At 33.5% G+C, this 25,295-nt stretch overlaps 1 protein-coding gene across 1 annotated transcript in view; it reads right to left on the bottom strand.

Annotated features, from left to right (window-relative positions):
- LOC121114549 (uncharacterized) overlaps positions 1 to 25,295 on the bottom strand; it is a 100,271-nt gene that overhangs the window by 41,048 nt on the left and 33,928 nt on the right. The window contains exon 4 of the mRNA XM_040708544.2: positions 10,937 to 11,014. Within this exon, the coding sequence (XP_040564478.1) occupies positions 10,937 to 11,014 (78 nt within the window). The remainder of the gene's footprint in view (positions 1 to 10,936; positions 11,015 to 25,295) is intronic.

Below are 25,295 nucleotides of genomic sequence, written 5' to 3'. Positions count from 1 at the left end.
ATGTTATTAATAAAACATAGATTTTCTTTACAGGCGGAGCCACGGGGATAGTCTGGAGGGGCTGTACCCCCAAACTAAGGGTTTCTTTCTTTTTACTAGAAAATTTAATATTTGAACTTTAAATTTTTTTTTTTATTTTTTTGCAAAAAAATTTTATTTAATTTTTCAAATTTTTTTCGAAAAATTTAATTTCCTGTGAATAAGTGCAAATTTTGAGATTTTTTAACAAAAAAATTAATATTTTAAATTTATTTTTTGAAGAACTGTGCATTTCTGAAAAAAATTTCGAAAAAATTTAACTTTTAAATTTTTTTTTAGGGTTTTGCTCTGTTGAACAAACATGCTTGTTGTTAAGTATAAATACTACAATGAATACATGTGATGTCATCTCATGTTGATTTCGGCCATTTTAGAGGCCTAAAAACTAAGTTTTATAACGATACATTTTTCATTAATTTTTCAATTAAATATAAGGAGAATAGTGAACTAATGGATCATGTCAAAATGGGATCAACGAATAAAAGGACTTATATAACCCTAATATTTCTTAAAAATATGCTATTATATCGCTATACTTTGGATAAAGATTAATTAATGCATTGGAAAATAAGATATTTCTCTGATATTATCCTACTTTTGTCGTTCCTAATAGATTAAAAAAAAATTATATAAATCTATCCACTTCCTAGAGATTTTCATTATATAATACTTTGATGATGTTCCTATGTTGGTGTTTATCAAAGGCATTAAGTATTATTCAACCTAAATGTTGAGGCCTGTGAAGTTTCATCAAAATTTTTTGGAAATTTTGTCCTTTTATTGAAATAAAAATATCAACTTTGAGCTCCCAAAAGGGCGTCTCCTTCCATTTGCAATTCCATAAATTATAATGTTACAATTCACTGCAATATGACTAAGAAAGATTGGCCTGCACAATCTGGGTAAAGACGAAAAAATCTTTAGGCTTTCAATCTAGAACTTGACCAAGATGTATTTCAGCAACCAGTTGAAATATAGTATTTCAATCAAATAAAAATAACTAATATGATGGCTTGGCTTCCCTAATCATCGATGCAGACCCCTTGGCAGAAATGATGGCTTCCACGTGGTGATAGAAGGCCTTGCACCCATTGCAGATGTAGTCCTCAGACATGGCACCCAGTGCTGGTTGACAGTCTCCTTGAGGTTATTGATATTTGGGTGACGGATGGTGCAAGCCTTGGACTCAACATGCATCCAAAAAGTGAAGTCCAATGGGTTTGCATCTATGAGTTGGGAGGACACATTTTCTTTTGCCAGAAAGGCAAGTTGTCCTCCAACCATTTCTGGGCCTTTTCGAACGTGGGTGCAGGCGCACCATCCAGCTGGAAAACCACGTTCATGTCCGATACTTTGTCTGGACCCATGGCAACAATGCAATCTCCGTTGGTTTCTTATAGTGTCCAAAAGTACACGGACCGAAATTCGTTGGTCACGTTCAAATGGCATTTTCTAGGCTTCTAAGACACATATTTTTTTTTTTTTTTTCAGTATTTGAACAGAAAAGTGATGTAGTCAAAACAAAGTGCAAATGTTATTTCGCCGCACCCAGTATGTGGTAATTTAAAACATGGTCCGTTAACACAAAAGTAAACTAGAATGATTTTTCAAAAATTGAGTGTATATTTTATTTGTATTATTTAACGACCATAATTATCTTCAATTTCTATCAAAAAAAAAAATTATTAGCCCCTTGGATGCGTCACAAATTACACTCTAAAAGTAGCCCAAATTGATCGTCACAATAAAGAATGAAGAATTGATAGATTTTATTCATTTAGAAGGGACCATATATGGGTCAATATAAGTTTTTATATCAAATAAAAGTTCTAGACTACAGCTACAATTCTTGGGCATCTCCACTCATCCCAGTAATTTGAATAATAAGCCAACAATTCACTCGAATATGTCTATGTTTGTTCAAGACTGTTTATATGTTGACAAGTCACGTAAATAGTACATATTTTCCTCAATTAGTACTGTGTGTAACATATTTCTTTGAGGCATGCGTACTTATGATCATACGCCTATCTCATTGTTCGAAGAAATAAAGAAATTTATGTATGATTATGTCTCTTTTAAGCTTACGTAAAACAAGGCTAATATGAGAGTAAATTTATCATATTTTAAATCATCCAGGTGAAAAGTTTAAAGAAAAAGGGATTAATTAAAAAAATAATAGGGACTAAGGTTATCATCATCATAGCATATATACGACCTCCTACTCAAACTATGTATGTATGTATATTTTTAGGTATGTCTCACTAGGGTGTCTCATTTTCCGATAAAGTGTCTTTGCTTGGTATATCGGATGATATGCAGTTATAACTAATTTGGAATTTATTTATTTATTTTTATATTTCAATAAAAAAATAAATGATTTAAAAAGATCATTGTTGTCTCGGATCAAACGTTCCACTGCCTTCTTGACTGTCCCACTGGGTAAAGTCCAGACTGCCCTCCTTATTCCATCTCTCAGGGATCGTGTGGCGCTGTAGGAACCTTCATTGGAAACATGTTAAGCATCCCCCCCGGCAAAATAGTCTACAAGGTTCCATTCGGCGAATTAGGAGGCCAAGAACTCGGCGGGTGTACATTACATTCTCATAACCAAGATAATCGAGTGTTCGGTTGCTGGTGTAACAGCACGTCACGTCTTGTTACCAGATCCAAGTTCGGTCTTTCGTGATTTTGCAGATCCAGAACACTTTGGTATTAATATTCAGGTCCTGCTGGAAGATGAAGAGCGGAATAACGTAACCTTCACTGCTAACAACACCAAGAATCATAACTGCGGTTACTTGGCCTAAATGATCCTCGAGCCATTATAAGGAATTTTTGCTAGAAATCTATTGTTCCCAGAGTTATGCTTCTAGGTTTGACAGAAATTTTTGTTATGGGAGAAGAATCAGACAAGATCTTTCACAGCAGGATTCTGTTTTAGCTTGATCAAAGCCTTGGTTCGGGTGATCCTTTTCTCCCTGTTTGACGGGGTTAGAAGCTGTCCTTTGCAACGAGCATACCTGTGGTACCGTAGTTCTTCATTGTTGACAAGATGGAAAGTTCAACAGGATTTTCTCCCTGTTTAGCGGGGTTACAAGCTGTCCTTTGCAACGAGCATACCTGTGGTACCGTAGTTCTTCATTGATGATAAGGGGGAAAGTTCAACGGGACACTACGTGGATGCTGTCAGCTATTGCATTCATAGATTGGCTGGGATTCTGCTCAATGTTTTGTTTGTTTTCTTCAACAAAGCAGGACTTTGGACGATATAGTCGCTTTTGGGTCACAAAGCTTCCAAAAAACCAATGTCAGTGGAATCTAACCATTCTGGTCAACATGTTTTCTGAAATTTTGGACAAATCGAGTCGTGCACCTGACCGCTTTAGTCAAAAACGTACTGTCTATGTTCCCATTTGGATTGCAAAAAAGTGCACAAAGGTTTTGTTCCTGATTAAAAGAAGACGAGGGTATTTTGTAGTAAGGAAGATTACTGAGCCACTGACGTAGTAGTGTACCATTCGTACTGGTCTTACTCTCCATTAGTGTGTGTTTGTATCTAAACTATTTTGTAGAGGAATGCGATGCGGCCAAAGGAAATTGCAAACTTTTGAAATAGCCAGCCTTTATTTAAATATAGTTTTAAAAAATTGGGATTTTCCTTTCTTCTTTTTTATTCTTGTTCAGGATTGTTTTTAAGTTGGCACTCCACATATAATGCAAATGATTAAGTTGGAGATTTTTTTGGAAAATAAATATTATCCGAAAATTCTCTGTAGGCTTAAAAACTAAATGGGATCCATGGACTCGTTATACAAAGTGCGACAAAATAATTTCATTTTTTTACAATGCGTGGCAATCAGGCCGTAGAAATTGTGGCAGAGAAGGGCGTTTACCGTCGACAATAATATTACCAAAAAATGGGTTGACATAATATAATATAAACTAGTAGTGATTTATCTCTTCAGTTTTTATTGGTGCAATTTTTGAAAATCAGATAATTGCTTCAATTTCTAAAATACAAAAAAAGGTTTTCTCAATCGATTTCAAAATTGGAAATTTGCAAAATACTTTGAACGCAAATAAATCCAATGATAACGATGGTAGATAGCTAAATGCGGTGCCATTTGATTTGGTGCCGTGTAATAATTTTTAATTGGGTCAATTTGTTTAAATCAGGTATTTAAAACCAGATTTATTGAAGAAATCCAAAAGTTTTAGTACCTTTGCTGAATCACCAATAACTAATTATTCAATCAACTAATCATACGCAATTATAAAATAAGACTTGTGGTCATTTCAATTTGCATTAAATTTTTATATTAAACATAACTTTCCCTCTAAAACCCCTCAGTAAAAGGTAATTTAAATCCTTTTATTGAACATGCTCTTTTTTGACGATGTTAATGATCTTGGGTTGAACGTTAACTTAACTATGAAACAAATTTTATTTCTTGATACACAGTGACGTAGACTAAATATTACGCTAATTAATCATAACAAAATTAGATTTTGTCATCAACAACATATAATTTGTGCTTATTATAGTTCAAATATTTATTATTTTATCTTCGATAAAAACTTATATGAAATGTTTATTAGTAATACACATTTTGTTAGTGCAAATGTATTCATTAATTTTGATGAGATTGAGTCTGATAAATGGGATAACAGCTGAATTTACATTTTCAGCAATAAAGGGAAAAAGACAAATTATAAGAACAACTTAAAAGTGAACAAATTAATCAAATTTGCCAAACCTTGATTAAAATTGGAAAAATCTTTGAATATTTCCAATAAAATACCTTTTTGAAAAAACAAAAAGTTGGATTTATTCTGAAAATGATTCAGCAAAAATATTAATGCTGTTTCCAGCTTTTAAATCTATCTTAAACAGATTGAAAGTAATTTTATCCAAAAAGAGGTTCAGAAAATCCCACTTCACTAACGTAGAGTGAAAGAGGAACAAAACAACAAATGAAAAAATCACAGGGTATTACACACGTCGATGTGTTTGTTCCACAAAGTTCAAAATAAATGGAGAACAGATGAGCCTTCAGCGTGTCCTCTTTCAGTGGAAGTATGGGAGGCCTATCTGCATCAATGAAAGCTTTGAATACAAGATCAGTGACCAGGGTCAGCTGTAAATGAGCAAATCAATATAACACAAGGGATCCCGGAGTCCATAGGCGGAAGAGTATTTAATACTTCTTTAAAAAAGAAGGCCTTGGCAATGCCTTGATGCCCTTAAACATTAGCAGAGGTACTATAAATTTTACCTTTAAAATTAAACGTTTTCTTAGCTTCGGGATAAGGATTGGCTCTGAAGACTGGGAATATCGTGCTTTGTGTAGGAAGTAGTTGTTTGCTCATCGGTGGGCCTAGACGAGTGATATTGTTTATTCAGTGTTGCAAATTCGGTTCCATTCACCAAAGTTTGGTTTATTCAGTTTATGAACAATGAGGTAAGTGTATCATCAAAACAATTAATTGAAATATATATATAAAGCTCAAGGTTCCGTTTACTGATTTTAAAACTTTCGGTGGTAAGAGCCTATGCTGTTGATTCCCCTTGTTTTGTTTTTATTAGTTCACAACTATAGACCAAATGAATTGCAAAAAAAAATGCCGCTTTGCTCCTTGCGGGAGTCACAAAAAATTATATTGTAAAGGGTACAATTGTGGACATACAAACGTATGGAAGCCGAAAAATTACTGCACAGGAAGTAATTGTCCAATAAAAAATTCTTGATTTGTGATCAAAGAGCCGTTAAGGCTGCACCAAGAAAATACATGAGATCACATGCCAACGACCTACATGTTTCAAAGGACATAGTCAGGAAGGCCTTCAAAAAGGATGGCGGGAAGTTTTTGCCGATGAAAAAGAAGAGCCTTTTCACGGACACTATCAAGTCCAAACATCTTCTTCGTTATAAAAAAAATTGCTCAATAATCTTAAGTCAGCGTCGGGGAAACCGGTCATCATTTTTTCCGATGAGAAGACTTGGTCAATGAACTCAGTGTTTAATCCTCTAAATAATCGATTTATTACATTTTGGGATGTTCTTTGGGGTACTGATATCAACTCCATGAAAAAAAAAAACCTGGCATCAGTCATGAGTTTGGGATTTGTTGCATCAAATGTCCTCAAGATGCCCTTGATTTGGTTACTGCCCGGGTAGAAGATCACAGCGGCCGACTACATCATCCAATTGAGGTCCAAGTTGATCCCATGGGCCAAGGCCACCTTTACTAACAATAATATTATTCTACAACAGCACATACTGCCGCCAAAGTGATCCAGTCCTTTCTCCAGAAGAACATGTCTTTTGGGACTAGACAATGTGCTTAGCAATCTCACCAGAGGTGAGCTTGTTGGCCTTTGCCTTCTGGGCATATGTGGAAATCAAGGCTTGCGGTAAACGCTAACCCAAAAGTGTGGTCCTTAAAGCTTCCGTCCAGGATATTTGGGAGAATATCCTGGACAAGGAATTGGTCAGGAGGTCAAGGCTCTGCCTTCGGGCTCAGGTTGGAGATCATTATTAAGGCTAACGGAGGTAAAAAAGTGCAAAAAAAAGTTGGAAAAACATTAGACTCATCAAGTTCTTGATTAAGTTCGGAGTTCCAAATCGGGAAGTAGTTTGAATACACCCGGTATCTGATATGATTTTTAAGATTGTTTAAAACAATACATAAGTAAACATATATTCTTCTGAAGTGTTCCTGTGATCTTTCTTTCTTTTTTTGCTTTATTGTTTAGTTTGATACATTCTCTTTTTTCTCTTTTTTCTTCTTCTTATGTTTCTCTTGAAGATGTTACCCGTACTTGTCTAATTACATAATGTGATTGTGCAGTGAGAGATTATGTTTAGGTATATTATACATATAATCTTAAATCATCATCTCTTTTGTTATTTAAATTCCAAACCTTGATTACACAGAATATTCATTTATTTATTTAAATAAGTGGATCTTATCTCTTTTATAAATTATAAAAGTCATAGCCTAAGAAAAAAGATTTGCAATTCATCTTTTACAGAAGTTCGTTACTAATTGAATTTATTTTAAGTGATTTTGATATCGTTGTCAATTTTGAGATAAGGCCACGACAATATTTCAAGGATATAACTCATTTTTGAATTTGTTTTATAACAAAAGTCCATAAATATTCGTATGCCCAACTACAAGAGAGAGAAAAAGAAAGGATATAGAAACAAAGAGAGAGAAAAAAGAAATGATATAGAAACAAAGAGAGAGAAAAAGGCCAAAAAGAAAAGATATATTATATAATTTGTCATAACATTAAGCCTCATGTCTCAAACTATATAAATAAATTATTTCAAGCTTCATGAACAAAAGAGCACTCGTTGCACAGCCGTAGTAAGTAAGGGATTCCAAAAACCGGACATTCAGGGGAGTCCTCTGAGCAAATCCTTTATCTTTTTTTCTCTCTTTGTTTCCATCTCTTTTCTTCTTCTCTGTCTTTGTTTCTATTTCTTCTAGCTGGGGCATATGAATATGGACTTTTATTATCAGATCAATTCAAAAATGAGTTTTTTCCTTAAAATATTGTCGTGGCCTTATCTTAAATTGACAAGGATATAGATCGTTTTTGGAGAGGCTCTTTTCAAAAAATTAAAGTTCATTCTTTCAGCTATCAAATATCAACCTTAAAAATAGGTAAAAATAACAAAAAATGTTTTCCTAAAGGCCACAAGACTATGAGAAAAAAAATAAGACCCTATTTGGGATCAAGGGATCAAACTGTACTAAGTTGAGTATATGCTGTTCTTGTGTATAACAAAAAGGTGATTTTATTGGATAGTGTAATTATAATGTAATAGTAATAAAATTGGAATATTTATTGTTTCAGTATTTTAAATCAGTAAAAAGGAAACTTTGATCCTGATCATTTGATTTTATTTAGGTCCGAGCTTCGGGTAAAATGGTAATAAAATTCAAGACTACTGAGTGGTCCAGATAAATTGGGATAATATTTAAAGGCAAAAAACGAACGAACCAAATAAGGTAAAACCATAAGTTATTTAAAAGCTACATTAAATTACATTCAATAATTCAAATGAGATCCACATCTCATGATAACTTCGGTCACACGGTACCAGAACCTTTGGCAGACCAGGGCGACCTCGTGCAGATCCAGTTTTGACACTATATGGGTAATGGACTCCTTCCGAAATAGAAATCACATGGGTTCAGATCCAAGCTGTTTGGAGACCAAAAATCCAGGCTCCAAAGGGAGGACATTTTGTGGGAAAGACATCTTGCACTTTTGTTGGCCGTGTGGGACGGTGCAGAGTCTTGTTGGAAGGTACTATTTCTTCCTTCGGCTACTCCATCAATCCAGGGAATTGTAAACTAAAAGAGCAAACGCAGAGCCGTGTTTATCTGTACCACCCTGAAGTATTGGTCTAATTTTGGTTTCGGATCTGGATCCGGTAGTTTGGGTGACCAAAATTACATGAATATTTATGTTTACAGATCTGAGAAAATTCGTACCTGTCCTATCTTTCATACTGGGCGCTACCAAAGTGTTACGCCTAAATTGAACGAACCAAACAAACTTTTTATACATTTAATATAAAAAAAAACGAATCATATAATTCATAATAATGGTATTAAGGATAAATATTTATATTGAATATGACCACCGTAGGCATTAATAACAGCTTCCAGGCGACGGGGGAATTTGCTACTGGTGATTTGGATCATCAGTGGCAGCCTACTGCTCATTGACAGATTCCTTTCAAGCCTCAATATTTGGGTGTCGGTTTCTGCAGCCTACGACTTTACTTGGCATCAAAAACTGCATTCCAGAGGATTATTGTATCTGGTGATTGGAAAGGCCAAGAGTTCACGTGAAAAACTAGAGCTGAACAGATGGTTCACTTCTGGGGTCAGGAGTTGTACTTTTTGGGCTCATAGTGCCCCTAAAGGATTTGCATGCCCTGATGACTTCCGCGGAATCGACAGCATTCCACCCCCTCGTAATGGAGCCCGGGAACTTTGTGGTGAAGACCGCAGGGACCTCTTCTCTCTCCTTGGCGAGCCACCTGTCATTCTGGACGTTGTAGCTTCTTTCGATAGTCCAGTTCTTCTCGTCGGAGAAGAAGAGGATTCTTCCTCCATGGCTCTTCAGGTCATTGAGGAGACACTTACACTTTGGTGAGCCTGGTGGCCTTCATGGATGCCGTGAGGATGTGTTGTTTGGCCATCTGGTATGACCTGTACCCGAGGTCCTCATTCACAGCCTTGGAGACCAGCTGCTTGCTCACTCCACGGTTCTTGGCCAACCTGAAAAAGGAAGTCCCTGGCGAAGCCTTGATGGACTTCCGGAGGCATTCAAGGAAGTGGGGAGTGGGGATTAGGTCACTTCTCATGTTGTGGGCCTTGCGGCAGACCTTCCCCTCAACCTCCCAGGCATTGAAGACCCGGTACAGCGTGGTCTTGGGGTAGTTAAGAAGCTTGTAGATAGCAGAGGGCTTGTGTCCCGCCCGAGCCAATTCCAGGATGGCGTCTCTCCTTGCTTGTTCCATGATGACTATTGTTTGTTGTCAAAACAATTGTGGTGGAAGTTATAGTGTGTTGTTCACGCATCTTTCTATATTAGTCTGATTTAACCCCGAATATCCACATTATGGATCTGGATGCAATTTAAAGTAGTTCCAATTTATCGTGGACACCCTGTAATGTTTCTAATGAAACGTAAACAAAACGAGGAGACTTCTTGCTCTCTCACGGCTCACTTTTTAAGAAATATTGTATTTTCCTTTCAGCTGTTTTTACTTATTTTTATAAGTTGACTCTTTTATTATTTAAAAGAGCTGACTCTACGTTTTACGGACTCAAAAAAGGTATTACATGGTGACTTCATGTGTATTTTTATAGTCATGTACATCAATCAACTGCCTTTCTCAATAACTTGTGTTATTTTATAGTCTGTCAATGATACTTATTTTTATAAAATTATGAATTCAATCTATATAATAGTTAATAAATACTCTGTAAATATTCTGTCAACAGTTGACAACAAGAAAAATACAGAAAACTTGCAACCATATGTTCTTATAAAAAAAAATTCCTTCCCTTTTTGACAATCGTGTCTGTAGAAGGGGAAAAGAATGACATTATTTTAGTATAAGCTAAGTTATTAAGTTTTAAAAATACAAAACATTTTTTCACTAACCAGTTTAGAAGTTACTTTTGATTATGAAATGGCCACTAAGCTTAGTTATTGACATTTTTTTAAACCCAATAAAATGTAAGATATTATGCCCTCGTTTTCATTGCAAATACTATATATAAAGGAATTACATACAAAAATAAAAAAATAATTTAATGTTTACCTTTTTATTAGTTTGGGTTTGACAAGAATGGACATAAATATATTAGTCATAATTGTGATTTTTTATAATTAGTTGTAAATAATATGAAATTAAAATTATTTAAAAAGTTAGTTCCTCTTCCTGCTCAGGAGTAAACTTATTTAGGGTTGTCTAATATATACAAACAGTATACAGGTTAATTATTATTGCACTTATTACATCTTAAAAATAAAGGAAAAGTAATTTTAGCCCTATAGATAGGAGCCCCTAGTCTAAAGACTAAGTATGCTGGACTTTGTGCTTTACTAATTTTCTTTTTTTTTTGTTTGACCATTTGAAATAATAAAATTGTAATTTTTTTTGGCTTAATAGTGCATAAGTTCTTGAGACAGGCATAACCCAAGTTCAAAATTAAAGTAAGTGGTATACTAAAATAATTTATACCTTGGAAAATGGAAATAATATCATTTTACATATGTTGTATACAAAATGTATATATTTTGAAGAGGTCTAATGGACTTTTGTGAGGGGAATTGATGAATAAAAGGACTTACCTTCGAATATGATAGCGTAGAGTCTGCAGATTGTTCAAAAAAGAGTAAGGTATTTTTTTCTACATCAAAATTAACGATCTGTCATGAGAGAAAAACATGGAAAAAAATAAAAAATGATTGGAATATTGTGCTGATTCACGCCACTTTTATTGATGTATTTGTTAAAAGAAACATCATAATTATACAATATGAACGAATGAATATGAGGGAATACGTTAGGAGTCGATTTTATTTCAACTAAAGAGACAACGGAATTTCATTTAAAGATCTTCAAATTTTAATTAGAATTCAAAGAACTTAAAGTACAAGGTCAGACTTAGGGTTATTAAATTTATGAGTTTGAATCCCGGTATTTAAGAATAATGTGAGGAAATATAAGTATCTTAAATAAAATAAAGGTTTTAATCAATAGTTAAAATTCTTGGGTATATGGAATTGTAATTTGAATACAAATAATTGACTCAAATATGTATATGAAATATTGTGTTGTACTTACTCATGAACTAAAATAAATATATTCAGATTTTGTCCTTTTTTTGACTTTTGTTCAATATTGTTTTTATGTTGACACACCAAATTAATATATTTCTCAAAAAAAAAAAAAAAAAATGAGGCCTGTCAAGACAAAAGCAAGCTGGTTTTATTTTTCTTTAAATTAAGAGTGGATTACATTTGTATGCATCGACAAATTTTATAGTTGTTATTATTGTTGAGACTCGCTCCAGCACCGAATTTTTTTTCGTTTCGGTCTTAAGTGATTTTTTCTTGATCAATTTAGACCGATTTTTCGGTCTAGACTGCAGTCTAAGACCGTGGACCGATTTTTTCGGTCTTCCCCCCTGTTGACCTATTTTTTTCGGTTTCATATATTATGAGAGACCATTTTTTTCCTTTTTTTTTCTAGATCAAGCGTCACACTCAATAGTTATTACTTTTTTTTTCTCTTTATGAATGAAATAATTATCATAACAGCTTGAGAAAATTTAAAAAAAAACCGGTTCAGATTGCCCTCAAGAAACAGAGTAGGGTTCATCATATTTTTACATCGATACTTATCACACTCTAATCTAATTTTACCGTTAAACAAGAGCCAATGGTGTATAAAATATGTTCTGTTGCTCTATAAAAATGAAAGAGATTGTTGATGATCATGATAATCCTGACAATTTAAAGTATGTTTAGGAGGACAGCAGCTTTGTTGTCAAGATGTTTTATTAGAAGTGAGATGAAGGGGGGGGCCACAAATCCCACTCTGTAAATAGCAAGGGCATATAGGCCCCAATGTTGATCCTCAATTATACTCTGAGTCGAACAAGAACATGGAATTATAACTTTTCAACAAATCCTTCAGGTTAACCCTATTTCAATTAAATCAAAGTAATACGTAGCAAAAATCCCTTAAAATGGTTAAATTTGTATAATTATTATTTTTTGGTGTCGATTAGGGACGATAAAAGTAGGATCAAATGATACAAATATCCTATTTTCCCCTATTTAAATATTTCAGCTTTATCTACAACATGGAAAAAGGATTGTATAATGATGTAATCATAACACATATTTTAGCTACCCTGTTTTTTTGGAGTTAGCAACCTAAAGAGTGATTTTTTTTTCTGAAGCCACTATCTACCGAGTCCTCAGAAAGTCTTGGAACATAATGAACGTTGATCATTTAATTACATCTAGAGACTTTAAATGAGAATTTTTTTTTTTTAATTTGTTTATTACTCATTAGAGAACATTATTTATGAGTTTGAGCACCTTCGGTCTCAATCACACTCTCCATGCGAACCCGGAACTCTTTGTACACGTTGAAAACGTACTGCTTCGACATTGATCGCCTCTCATTTTTAAACCGATTGCGTTAGGGTCTCAAAACTGCTGTGACGTCGTCTACAGGCTTTGCTTTCAATTCTCCACCAGATGTTGTAATCAAGGGGATTCAGGTCGGAGCTCTGTAGTGACCAGAAGTCCTTCGCCCAGAACTTTATTTTTTTGGCCACCCAATTCTGCGCAATTATTGCCGTATGTGCAGGAGCCCTGTCCTTTTGAAAGCAATAATCGACTTTTTTTTTATAGCTTGATCATCCTGCGAACCTAGGGTAGCTAGCACTTTTGTTTGCAAAATCATCAAGCAATCCCGGCTAGTAAATATATATCCAACGGGGAACCAAATTGGGTTCATTTTGTGACCTTCATATGAAACAAACCGAGCATCATTACTGAGGCTGGATGTTTGTTGATGCATACTTCACGGAGGTTGCAATTTACTTCTCCAAAACATACGATCCGATCCTTTTGTCGATTGTACACGGGATCCACTGTAAATGTGTTCTCGGTTCGAGAAGAACAAAATTCGGTTTCCATGATCATTATAAATCTTTTCGCACCGATCCAATCGTAATTGTTGTTGTTTTTGAGTGAGCAAGGGTCGTTCAATATATCGGAGAGACTTACCATGAGCTTTTTTATGGCATTGGACACCGTGGAACAGCTAACAAACCGCTTCTTCGCCAAGTCAGATATCGTCATCTTCGGATTTTTCAAAAAAGCTTTTTGCTGTTTCAGGGTTTAATTTGATCAGCCTTGCACTTCTATATCAATTACTGATGACTTCACTATTATTGACCTTAACATTGATTTCCAAACGGTGGTTCTGCAGACATTATGGGTCTTTACAATATCAGAATTGCAAAATCTGGCGAGGACTAAACGGCCCAATTTTTGCCTTTTTTGCTCCATTTTCGTGAATATTTATCTTAGAGACTTGGTAAATAAGGCTTTTAAAAGGTAAACAATCAGCTATTCTTTTCGTTAATCTAACTTTTGCATAAAATTAACCAAACCTCTCTGAATGCAATTAAAGTCATGTTCCAAAACTTTTTGACGTCCGGTATTTTATTTTGTTCCTGAGTAATGAACTTCTTTTTCTAGTATATACAACTTATCATTTATTTATACAAAACTAGGCTGTAAAATTTGTGTCCTTGTAGGACTCCGAGTAGAATTGAGGTCCGGCATCGGAGTAATTCTTTCCTAACATCTTTTTTCTAAAGCTGTTACCAGTATTTATCTATTTTTGAGGAGAGAACGTATAATGTTATAGTGTTATCACGAGTTTGTATGCAAATAAATGGCAGTGAGTAATTCATGTCTATGTACTGAGGATATATTTGGAAGTTATAAGTGTAAGCCCCTGTTGGACTCTGGGTATAACTGAGGATCGAAAACGGAGTCATTCCTGTTTACAATCTTACTCGATATGGAGTGGGACTTGTGTTTATTTCCTTCATCTGACAGCTGATTTAATTAAGCGTCATAACACTTAAGCTCCTCCCCTTCAAAATATTCTTCAAATTTTCAGGGTTACCATATGGGTTTCACTTTATATTCTTAACAGCCCCAAAATGCTCCGGATTAACATCTTTCTTTATCATCTTACCGAAAGAAGTAATTGACTAACAAATGTAGACCAGATCCATTTCAATCCAGCCCTTGTTGAAGTTTGCCTTGATTCATGTTTTCTTAACACCTTCATCCCAAGATACCGCCAGAACAAATCATTAAGAGGAGTAGCATCTAAGCTATAGGGTTGCCACTTAGACATAGGTAGTAGGGTTTTATATATAATAATAAAACTGAATTTATATACAAATTCTGGTGTTTTAATATAAGCTATGAGCAAATTTGACAGACGCCAATGTAGTGTGATGGCCGGAATACAAATTATGGTTGCTAAATGATTACAATCAAACCAATTCAAAATACTTTTTTTTTTTCAATACAATTAATAACAATTACTGAAATATCCAAGGATTAAAATATATGCATTTATTAGGCCTTGAAGTTCTTTTGTTCAAGAAAGTAGTTAAATTAAAAATAATGGGTAAACTATTCTCGTATATATAAATTAGTGTAATTTTTTCTATTTATTAATCAATAATAACTTACATAGCCTTCCAGCCAACAATAAACCCTTACTATTTTGTAGTCATCTGTGCCATCTGAATGGATCAAATTAGACGCAAACTTCAAATCATCTTCTGTCACAAGACATAACATTGACTTGAGATCAACTCACAAGTTAAAAATGAATTAACATTACAATTTTATCTAATAGCCGGAGAAATTAAGTATCGACAAACAGACAAAAAGAGATCAAAACTTTACTTTAATAATATCTTATATAAATAAAATTAAATGCGTATCTATGTTTGCCTTATATGGGTGCCTTCACAGTTGGGCGTAGGGGGATGAAACTTGTCATAAGTGCCTCTTTTGAACCTGTTCAGTTTAGGAACGATTTTTAGGGAGGAAAGCTTATTCTATATCCAAAACACAATGAATGTTTTTTGAAGCTCAGACAATAGATTTAGTTATATATCAAAAGGTGAATGGCTTATATAAAAAACCCACTATACGGATAAGGACGTTTTTTAAACTAATTCAAAATCAAAAAAAGTTGTGAGCAAAATACGAAATAGGTGAAAATTGCACTTTAATTTTTTTCAGGTGTAAAAAAAGTCAAGAAGACAATGGAATATTAGTTTTGTAGATAATATAAAGTTTGAAGAAATTTGGCTGGAAATTCGTTTGCATACAAGTTTGACACATAAAAGTTGATTTTTAATAGAAATATCTGTCATTTTACTAATAATTTGTTCATTTTTTCCCCCTTTTTTTCCTCGAACGTCCATTTCCAGTTTTTACGAATAAATATCACAAAACGATGCATTTTGGACATAAAATTAGAAAACTTCAATTGCATAGTAGTTTTTCAATTTTTTGAACATTTTATGACATAAAAATATATGGGCAAAAATGAGCCAGTCATCCAGGGTTATTTTTTCGACATTGTTCTTCATAAGTGGACGTAGTAGAGGAAAAACTTAACTCTTCTGGAATTAGATAATAAGAATAACAGCTTCATACCTAGAACGTATCTTGGGATGAGAGCCAAATTGTCGTAACACAAATATTCACTTAACATAATTAAGGAAGGAAACTCCATTTTTTTCATTACAAATAATGGTCATATATAATTTATACAATACCATAATTTAAGAAATAGAGCGGAGATGACGCCAAGGGCCATGATGGAAGGGGGGAACTTGTGCAAGACCACGGTGACCAACCCGAGTTGCCTTTCAACTCCTTCAAGAGTGAGATAGCTTTCATCTTCCTAACAGGTTTATGGAGTTTAAAGCTCCCAACTGTGCGTTCTGTGTTTATTCAAATTTATTTGCTTGTGTTCTTTTCCATTTTTTCTTTAAGTTAAAGTATGTGACACGTTAAAAAAAATGGTTCAAATGCATAATAAAAGAAACAACATTCATTCAATCATGTATTCTATACATCCAAACTGAATTAAAATGCCCTCATTTCAAGTTATTGTATTTTAAAAAAAGAATTACAAAGGACTTCAAATGAGGAAGACACAAAAAAAGCCTGAAAAAATAAGTAGAAGGATATATATACATGTATATACATATATGTATGAGGGGGAAACTTCGTAGAGAGAAAATTCCTGGGGCGAAACTATAGGTACAATAAAAAATCATCAATAAGATGGACCCGATATATTCATTTTTACTGTCTGAATTTCTCTGTTTTTAAGTATTAGCACTGAATATTAGACTTTTAGGATGACCTATAGGCAATAACACTAGAATATTCTTCTAGTAGTCCTTGGTTCTAGCCACAAATCTCTTACTTAAAACTTCCTATTTGACTGATATTCACAAGGGTCTAAATTCAGTCATAAAGAAAAAAAATTATCTCGCTCTCGCCTTTTCCTTGCACTCTTACACAAATAACAAAATAAACAGTAATGATTTGGTCCTAAAAAGACTTTATACATATCTTTATTTTTCCCCTTTCAGTCTTTTTTTAAATCTGTCCGGTCTTAAAGACCCGTAAATCATTCCTACGATCATAGCTATTTAATTTTTTCTTCATTTATAGCTAGAATATAAGAATTTAATAACGAAGAATATGATGAATGAGAGATAGTACGTAGAATAATAAGTTCTAGCCATAAACCACCTACTTTAAACATTACGTTACTTGTCTTTTTGAAAGAAGTTATTATGAAACTTTAACAGTTGAAATATATTGGTTAGTAGGTCAATTTTTGGTGGGGTAAGGGGAGAGATGAACAATACCTAGTTGCCCTTTGGGACCTTCCCAATCGTCTGTATTATTTGTCGTTGAGTCTTTAGGTTGATTTTTGGGTGGAGTATTAGACGAAGAATCAAAGTAGAACCATTAAATCATACTCCACAAATCCACAAAAACGATACGGACAATAGGGAAGGGTCCATAAGGCATTCTGTACTTTACTCACTGTTCCACCAAAAACGGAGCTTATCACTACGTCATTTAAGCTGTTGTAGTTACAATAAAACACCGTTAAGGAGCGATCGTAGGACTGATACATTAATGAGTTATTGGAGAGCCTTAATTAAGTAGACTCAAGTCTTTTTCCTTGATCATGGAACATACATAGACTGTATGTTTCATAAAGAAGACGTCAAGTAAAGAGAGAGAGAGAGAGAACCGCAGCCATCTTGACAATCCCAGGATTTAATGATTTATAAAGCTATAATGAGTCCTTAATGTATCATAACAATAATAAGTTGAATAATGACCCACTAATAATGAAGCTCCAAATACAGTACAAGGACATGGCCCTCAATGTACCCATGTATTTTAATAGACCAACCCTTCAAAGTCGTTTGATACGTTTATGTATTCAAGTTTATTATTCCAAAACGGGGGTGTACAACAGAGGAACATAAGAATAATAATATGTGATATTCTTTCTTTTTCCAATGGGACTAATTGATTTGAAAGATATACAGGGTGCAACTTTTATTAAACAACCAATTTTTTTTTTTTTAAATGGATTTTGATAAAAACTAAAGCCAGAAAAATGACAAATATGTCAACGTTTTCTTTGCAGTCTGGCATCGAGCAGAGTTCCTTTTCTTTTTTAATTAAAATCTAATTAACATTTGGCGAGTTATAAATCAATTAAAATACATACTAATCTTGGATATGAGTATATTATTGACATACGTTCACTTTTGTCCCCTATTGTGGAATAAATACGGTTGATCGATGCCATTTTTTTAACCGAGGGCAAACACTTTTGGCTGACCGCCAAAACAACAAACAACATCATTCCTGTACAGGACTTATTTTTTTCGCTTTGGTCATAATTGATTTCCTCAAGACAGATGTGATCGACATTTCGGTCCAAACTGTGATATCATACCAGGTCGACACTTGATTTTTTTTTTTTTTTTCAAATCATGGACCGATATTTTTTCGGTGCCAATCTATGGACCGAATTTCTCCCTTATCCTTTTAAATAAATTGTAAGAATATGATCTATGCAAATAATTTAACTTCATATGGGGATATTGTATCGAAGTTCACACTTTTGAAACACACATAAATGAATCATCTATAGAGTTCGTCTAGACCAATTTTTGTTTTATGGGAGCAATCTAAACCAAATTTTTCTTTGCCTCAGATATATATCGATTTTTTTTATAGAGCAATCCTCACCGAAATTCTATAAAGGACCGAATTGCTTCAGTCGACAAAAATAAAAACTCTTAGCACTTTCAAACATAAACCCACCACTAATTAATATGTACATACATTGTCTAGGCTAATTCTTATAGTAAGAGTCAAAAAATAGAGCGATTTTCATTCAAATTAAAGAAATTGGCAAATTACGACCGTGTATGTGAATGTATTTGGTTTGAGCTTCACCAAGAGTCCATTCTAGTCATATGTGTATATATATTATACTTTCGCTCCAACATGTAGCTGAGTGAGTGCATTTTATACGATCTGCAAAAACTTTTTAATAACAATACTTAAATAAAAAAGTTTGCAAAAATATCCATTATTTTAGATATGGTTTTGTAATTATTCTAAGTTGTATTTTTATGGTAATAATGACATGCACTACACAATAATCTCGGGAGGGGGGTGAATCAATTGCTACCAATTTCACCACACGCTTTTACATTAAACAACATTATATGCTAAATTATTCACTAGTATATTTTGATCATATATTTATATTCAGAGGTGATGCTAGGTTACATTATATTGGACTTTAACTCATCGACAACACCGCATTTTTTCGGGGGATTTACTTGAAAGTTAGCTTGAATTCTACACTACAAATGAAGGTTGAAAAGAGCTTCAATCACGGCCCCTATCCGGTTTGGGAAGAAGGAGCGGGCACTGACGACTTTGTTGCTTGGTATGCTGGTGATTGTCTTCTTGTTGATGGCATTGGTGACATGAGATGTTCGATTTGTTTTAGGTTCCACACTACTGGCAAGCCGTATTTCCTTCCCAATGAAGTCATTTGATTTATTCGTTGTCCAAAATATTTGGTAAAGGGACGGATCCTTCCTGGGAATTCGCTCCAAGGGTGACAAAATAACAATTTTTTGAACACTGGGACTCAGTGTCAGGTTCCTTTGCAAGGTTAGGAGGGAATTTGATACTCCTAAAGGTGATTTTGAGTCAACAGCTATCCCTCATCTCGAAAAAATTATCAAATGGCTCCAAGACAGTTTTGACGAATTTATTTTGTGGGACTTTTGTCCTCCTAACTCGCCCTATTTGAATCTGATGATTTTTTTTGTGTGGGGTACGATCGAATAACAAACTAACCGAACCCACTAGAGCACTACAGACGAACTTATCTGTTGGATCGAAAATAATTCAAGGATTCGCCAAGTGACCGTGCGGCGAAGGCATGTTCCCGCTATCATCTCCATATAGAGTCTTTAATTGATACTGGAGGTGATAATTATTGAATAGAAAAATCAAAATCTATCAAGCTTTCAAAATTTGGTTTTATTTTTTTAATTAGATAACTGGTTGGAAAGAAAATTGAGTTTGAAAAAAAATAGCGTTTGGGCCTCCCTAGGAGTTAGAAAAGAAAAATTGTGTCTTCCTTGAGGGAATTAAATGATGATAAAAAGTTTACCGTGCAGTTACAAATCTCCACAGATTGTATTAAATATACTAGGCCCTGCAAGACAGTGGAAAAATATATAATAACACACTTCATGCGTTAGTGGACTGCCCTGCCATCTTATATCCTAAAATATCTTGTATGTATAAATCTAAAAGGGCTGACGAATGGAGAAGAAAAATATGTTAAAGGTCTTGTTCTTTTTGGAATTTCAAAGAAAAAGGGGGGAACTTCTGAGGTAACAAGGGTTCTGGACTTGTCAATTCTTAATTGTAAAGTCCTCATCGCTAGCCTATTCGGTGGGATGAGTCGTGAGGTACCATCTGGGCAGCGTTAGCCCGCTATGTCTCTCTTACAATGAAAATTCCTAAATCAGGATGTGAGTCATGGAATTTTGCAGGGGAAGAAATCCGGTACCTTCCATCAACTTCACGAAATCATTGAAGTATTTCAAGAAGGGTTTTAAAAAATTTTAACAAATATTTATTATAATTTTTAATTTTTATGTTGTTTTTTCAAAGATTGATATTTAAAATATTAGTTGAAATTCTACCCCGGAGCATTAAGTATAAACTATAATGTTTATTTACGTAATTTTTTACGCAATTGCTCCGGTTTATTTATATATATGTATATTCTATATAATATGTAAGCCAAATAAAGTATGTTGAAAAAAGAAAAATCATTTTCGAGTACGATTATTTAATTACCCTGTCTTTCGTATTTATAAATATCTAAGAGCATTCATCTATTCACATATGTGTTTTTTGATGATGTATTTATTTAGTTATCGGCCTTCATGTTAACATAAATGTATAATTATAGGATTGTCCTATGCAATAGGTAAATTTATACATATTTGGGCGAGTTGAAATATTAGACAAATATGAAAATAACGAGAATATTTAATATTACTTTACATTTCTAAAGTTTACACCGCCTCCGATTAACCTTCTTAAGTCTATGTTTATTTTGCTTCGTTGGATTACATAGAAATATTTCCAAAAAATTCAATATTTTTTATCAGTAGACATTTTTTTTTTTTCTCTTCAACCTATTTTTTTAATATTCATTCCCTTTTACAACCTGTGATAGACCAGTCTCTGGGGGAGCCTTATGAAACATTTTTTACGTTCTCGATTAGGACGCAAGTTACATTTGAGACCTCCTAATTTGAATCTCCATATTGTTATGAACAAAAATTAAGGTCACGCCGTTCCTTTTCTTTATATCTGGAGCAGTTGTCGTCATGATGCCCAAAAATTCAGTTTGGATGGCAACTTTGAAATGATAGCCAGGAATTTAGAAGCAAATATAAGTCATTAGAGCTATAATATGTATAAATAAATATATTCAAATGTCACAATGACTTATATTATACTTTTTTCTATCAAATAGAAATTAAAACCAATGTGTCATGTGTGGCCTACAAGAAGATCTCTTCATTTTTTTTTTTTTTTTTTTTGCAATCGACAAACAGCTGTTGGGAATGCCTGATTTAGCTTATAATACATGTAAGGAGTGGCCCACAAAACTTTTTTCTTTTGATATTGCTATAAAAAAAACGGATGGATATTTGTCAATAATTTTTTTTTTTATTTGAAAGCCTCAACATTCCGATTAATGAGGGACGCCACTTTATTCATATGGTACCCGTGGGTGGCCTTACAGTAGCCCATTTTGTCGACCCAATTTTTCAATACATTTTCGATTGTGTGAGCTTCAACAGCTGCAATGGCAACTCCAATTTCGTGTTTCAAATCGGCAATCGTCTCTGGATGGTTGGCGTAACATTTATCCTTGACGGTTCCCCAAAAAAAATAATCCAATGGAGTCCAATCACAGCTACGAGGTGGCCAGTTGGCGTTGCCGTTTCGGCTTATGATGCGATAGTCGAAGACAGCGCGCAAAAGATCCACTGTAACGTTGGCTGTGTGGCACGTAGCGCCATCTTCTTGGAACCAAATATCGTTGATGTCTTCCTTTCTATTTGGGGAAACAAAAAATCTTCCAACATGGGGCGATAGCGCTCACCATTGACCGTAACGGCAGCTCCTTGCTCGTTTTTTCGCTTTCGGCAACAGCAGCAATGTTTTCGATTGAGTGCACTGGACGAACACGGGAACGTGTTGTTTTATCCATTAACGAGCCAGTTTCGCTCACACTTCCCAAATTTATCCACAAACTGCCGGGAAGGCTCTTTATTTCGACCGACGTAATTTTCTTGCAGTTTCGCTTGAAGACTCTCCATTTTGGAAGTAAGTCTTTGGTATTTCCCAAAAATTTTCGAGCGTAAACTTAAACATTTCGTAAATAGGAGACCTTTTACAGAATATTAGACACAATGAGAATGTTACTACAGCTGTCAGACGTCAAAAAAGTGGTAGTTTAAAATACAACCGCTAGATGGGCCACCCGTAAAACATAGCTTAATGTGTACTAAAATATGTTATAACATCATTATACAATCTTATTTACATAAACTATAGACAATAAATTAACTATCAAATTGGAAAGAATAAGATATTTTTCTTCGATTTATCTTACTACATCAGTCCTAATTGATCAACAACAATTAATCAATTCTATAAATCAAGGGATTTTCAGTACCTATTAATTTAATTTAATTCAAATATCACTATTTTCTATTCCCTTAAGTAGTATTTAATTTAATTTTAAGGCAATTTAATGAAGTTTCTTCAATATTTTTTTGTAAGTTTGTCCATTTGATGTAAATTACATATCAACTTTAGGACTTCACCTTCAATTATGAATGAGTTTTGTAACTTCACCTTCAATTATGAATGAGTTTTGTGACAACTCTGGAAACATTTTACAAACTAAAAGTATGTTTGTGAAGTATCAGCATAAACAAAATCCGGGGAAAATCAAGAAAAGGAGAAAAAGCCAAATTTGTTTTTTTACTTCATATATATTTACAATTCTCTTTATTTGAGTAAATTATAGGCTCTGTATTCAAATTATTGGGGTGAGATAAGATACCCAAGAATTTCACCTACAGTTTGAAATCTTTATTTGATTTATGAGGCTTATATTGGCCCCGATATGACCACATTTAAATGTATAAAATCTAGCATTTCTTGTTATTTTACAACAGACGATAAATTAGACTCATTTAAGCGCAATTTACGAGTCTTCCAAAAGTTTAAAAAGAATAAATTTGAAGATAAAAATCGACGATTATTCGTTGACGAATATAAATGAAATATATAGAAAAAAGTTACAGAGGCATGCCATGTAGCCCCGCCACCCCTAATTTCCAAATTTGCAAAATTTGATTCTTTAAAAATAAAGAATCAAATTTTGCAAATTTGGAAATTAGGGGTGGCGGGGCTACATCGCATCGAATTCCAAAAATTTAATTTTCTTTGAATAGCTATGGATTCATGAAATTTTTTTCGAAAAAATTTAATATTTGATTTTTTGTTTCATAAACTATAATATTTTCAAGTTAACTTCTGAAATTATTTATGAACAGCTGAGATTTTTTTAAATTTTGTATGAATAGCTGTTAATTTTTGAAAAAATTTAAAAAAAAAATTATTTTTTAAATTTTGTATGAATAGCTGTTAATTTTGAAAAAAATTTCAAAAAAATTTTATTTTTTAAATTTTGTTCAAATTTTTTTTTTTACAAAAAATTCCAAATATAAGCCCCCCTCAAATAAAAAAATATATATTTATAATCTTGGGGACGCTCCTACAGCAGGATTTTATTTTGAAAAAATTCCTCTGTTGCATTATTTGCCTGAATGACCTTTTTTTTAGAATAGAAATCTTTAATAAGAAAAAAAAATCCTCCTTTTTTTACTACAAATTTCATCATCCTGACGGAAAAAAAAATTTAATTTTAAATCAAAAAACCTACAACCTCTGCAGACGCTCCCGCCAGCTCATAGAACCATTAGGTTTGCGAACGACACATGTGATAGAATCAAAACTTTTGTAGTTTTGCTTCAGCTGTCATTTGGTTCCGTAATGAAACCTCATAATATAAAATAAGGTGATAAAATCGTAATTAAAAGATACTGCAAGTTTTGGGTCCTTGCTCTGTATACCTTCAAATATCTTTTTGAGACCATTGCAAAGTAAAAATTGCTTATAGTTTTATCCTATGATATAGATTACATTTACACTTTAAATAAGAAGAATCCTAAATACTAATAACTTCTTTAAAAAATTGTTAAAGCATAGAATTTATGGCTCAAATAGAACTATTTATAAGTCATTGCCTAAACAATGATCGTTGATTATATTACAACCAACAAAAAGGAAAAGTAATTGAGTAATTTGGCATTAAAGAAATAAAATCAACCAATCAAAAGCTGGACAAGAATGATAAAAATATTATAACCTTTATATATAACATTTTTGATAGTATCTCTTTGGAAACAGTAAGGGTGAGAGGTTGCATGATTCTAATAAAATAGATTTCAAATATAATATTTACATTGTATCTATAAAAATAAATTATATCATACCAATTTCCTTTTATTTCATCTCGAGGTTTCTGTGTAGGTTTTTTTTTTTAAGAAAGAGTATAAATAGATTTTGAAAGGTCTAATTTAAAAAAAAAAGTAAAGCAGGGTGGACAAAGAATGATCTGCTTATCATAATAGGAAAGGTACACAAAATATGTATGAATATTGGGTTCTAGGTCATTTATTCTCAGTAAATTCATTCCTTGTCTTTTCATTCCACGTAATTTCCTTCCCTGTAAATTCATCCCCCGTAAAATTCATTCCCAGACATTTCAATATCATTTAACAGATGAATATTTAGTGACGCCATATGGTTTGTATAGATAAACTTAAAGTAAGTGAGTGTAAGTGATCCTGGAGAAAGGTGTGAGGGGCACCAGTATACTTGGTTATCCTTGCCGTGGATTAGAATTGTAAGAAGAGAAATAGAGATGATGAAATTGATGAGAGGGAGTAGTATTAATGATAGACGATCGCAGGGAAGAGTAATGACGTCATTTAATTCTACTTCCCTAGGTCTGAACAATATCCACGGATTGAGATTCCATTCCTATTTACTATTAAAGACTTATGATGACAGAGTAATGACGTCATTTACTTCTACTTCCCTAGGTCCGAACAATATCCACAGATCGGGATTCTATTCCTATTCACTATTAAAGACTTATGATGACGTCTTTTCTAATCCATAAATAGCATAAATCCTTTATATCCGTGTAACCATCCGTCACAAGTCATCAGTCATCTCCAGTCCCCACTGCCCGGGCCTCCCTATATACTTAAAAACTATAAACTGGTTTCGACAGTATGACGTCATTAAATATTAAAGTGGAAATGAAATATCC

This window comes from Lepeophtheirus salmonis, chromosome 3 (assembly GCF_016086655.4).
Source record: "Lepeophtheirus salmonis chromosome 3, UVic_Lsal_1.4, whole genome shotgun sequence".
NCBI classification, from domain to species: domain Eukaryota; kingdom Metazoa; phylum Arthropoda; class Copepoda; order Siphonostomatoida; family Caligidae; genus Lepeophtheirus; species Lepeophtheirus salmonis.
The sequence above is the reverse complement of the archived record's forward strand: the minus strand, read 5'-3'. Positions and strand labels throughout refer to the sequence as shown.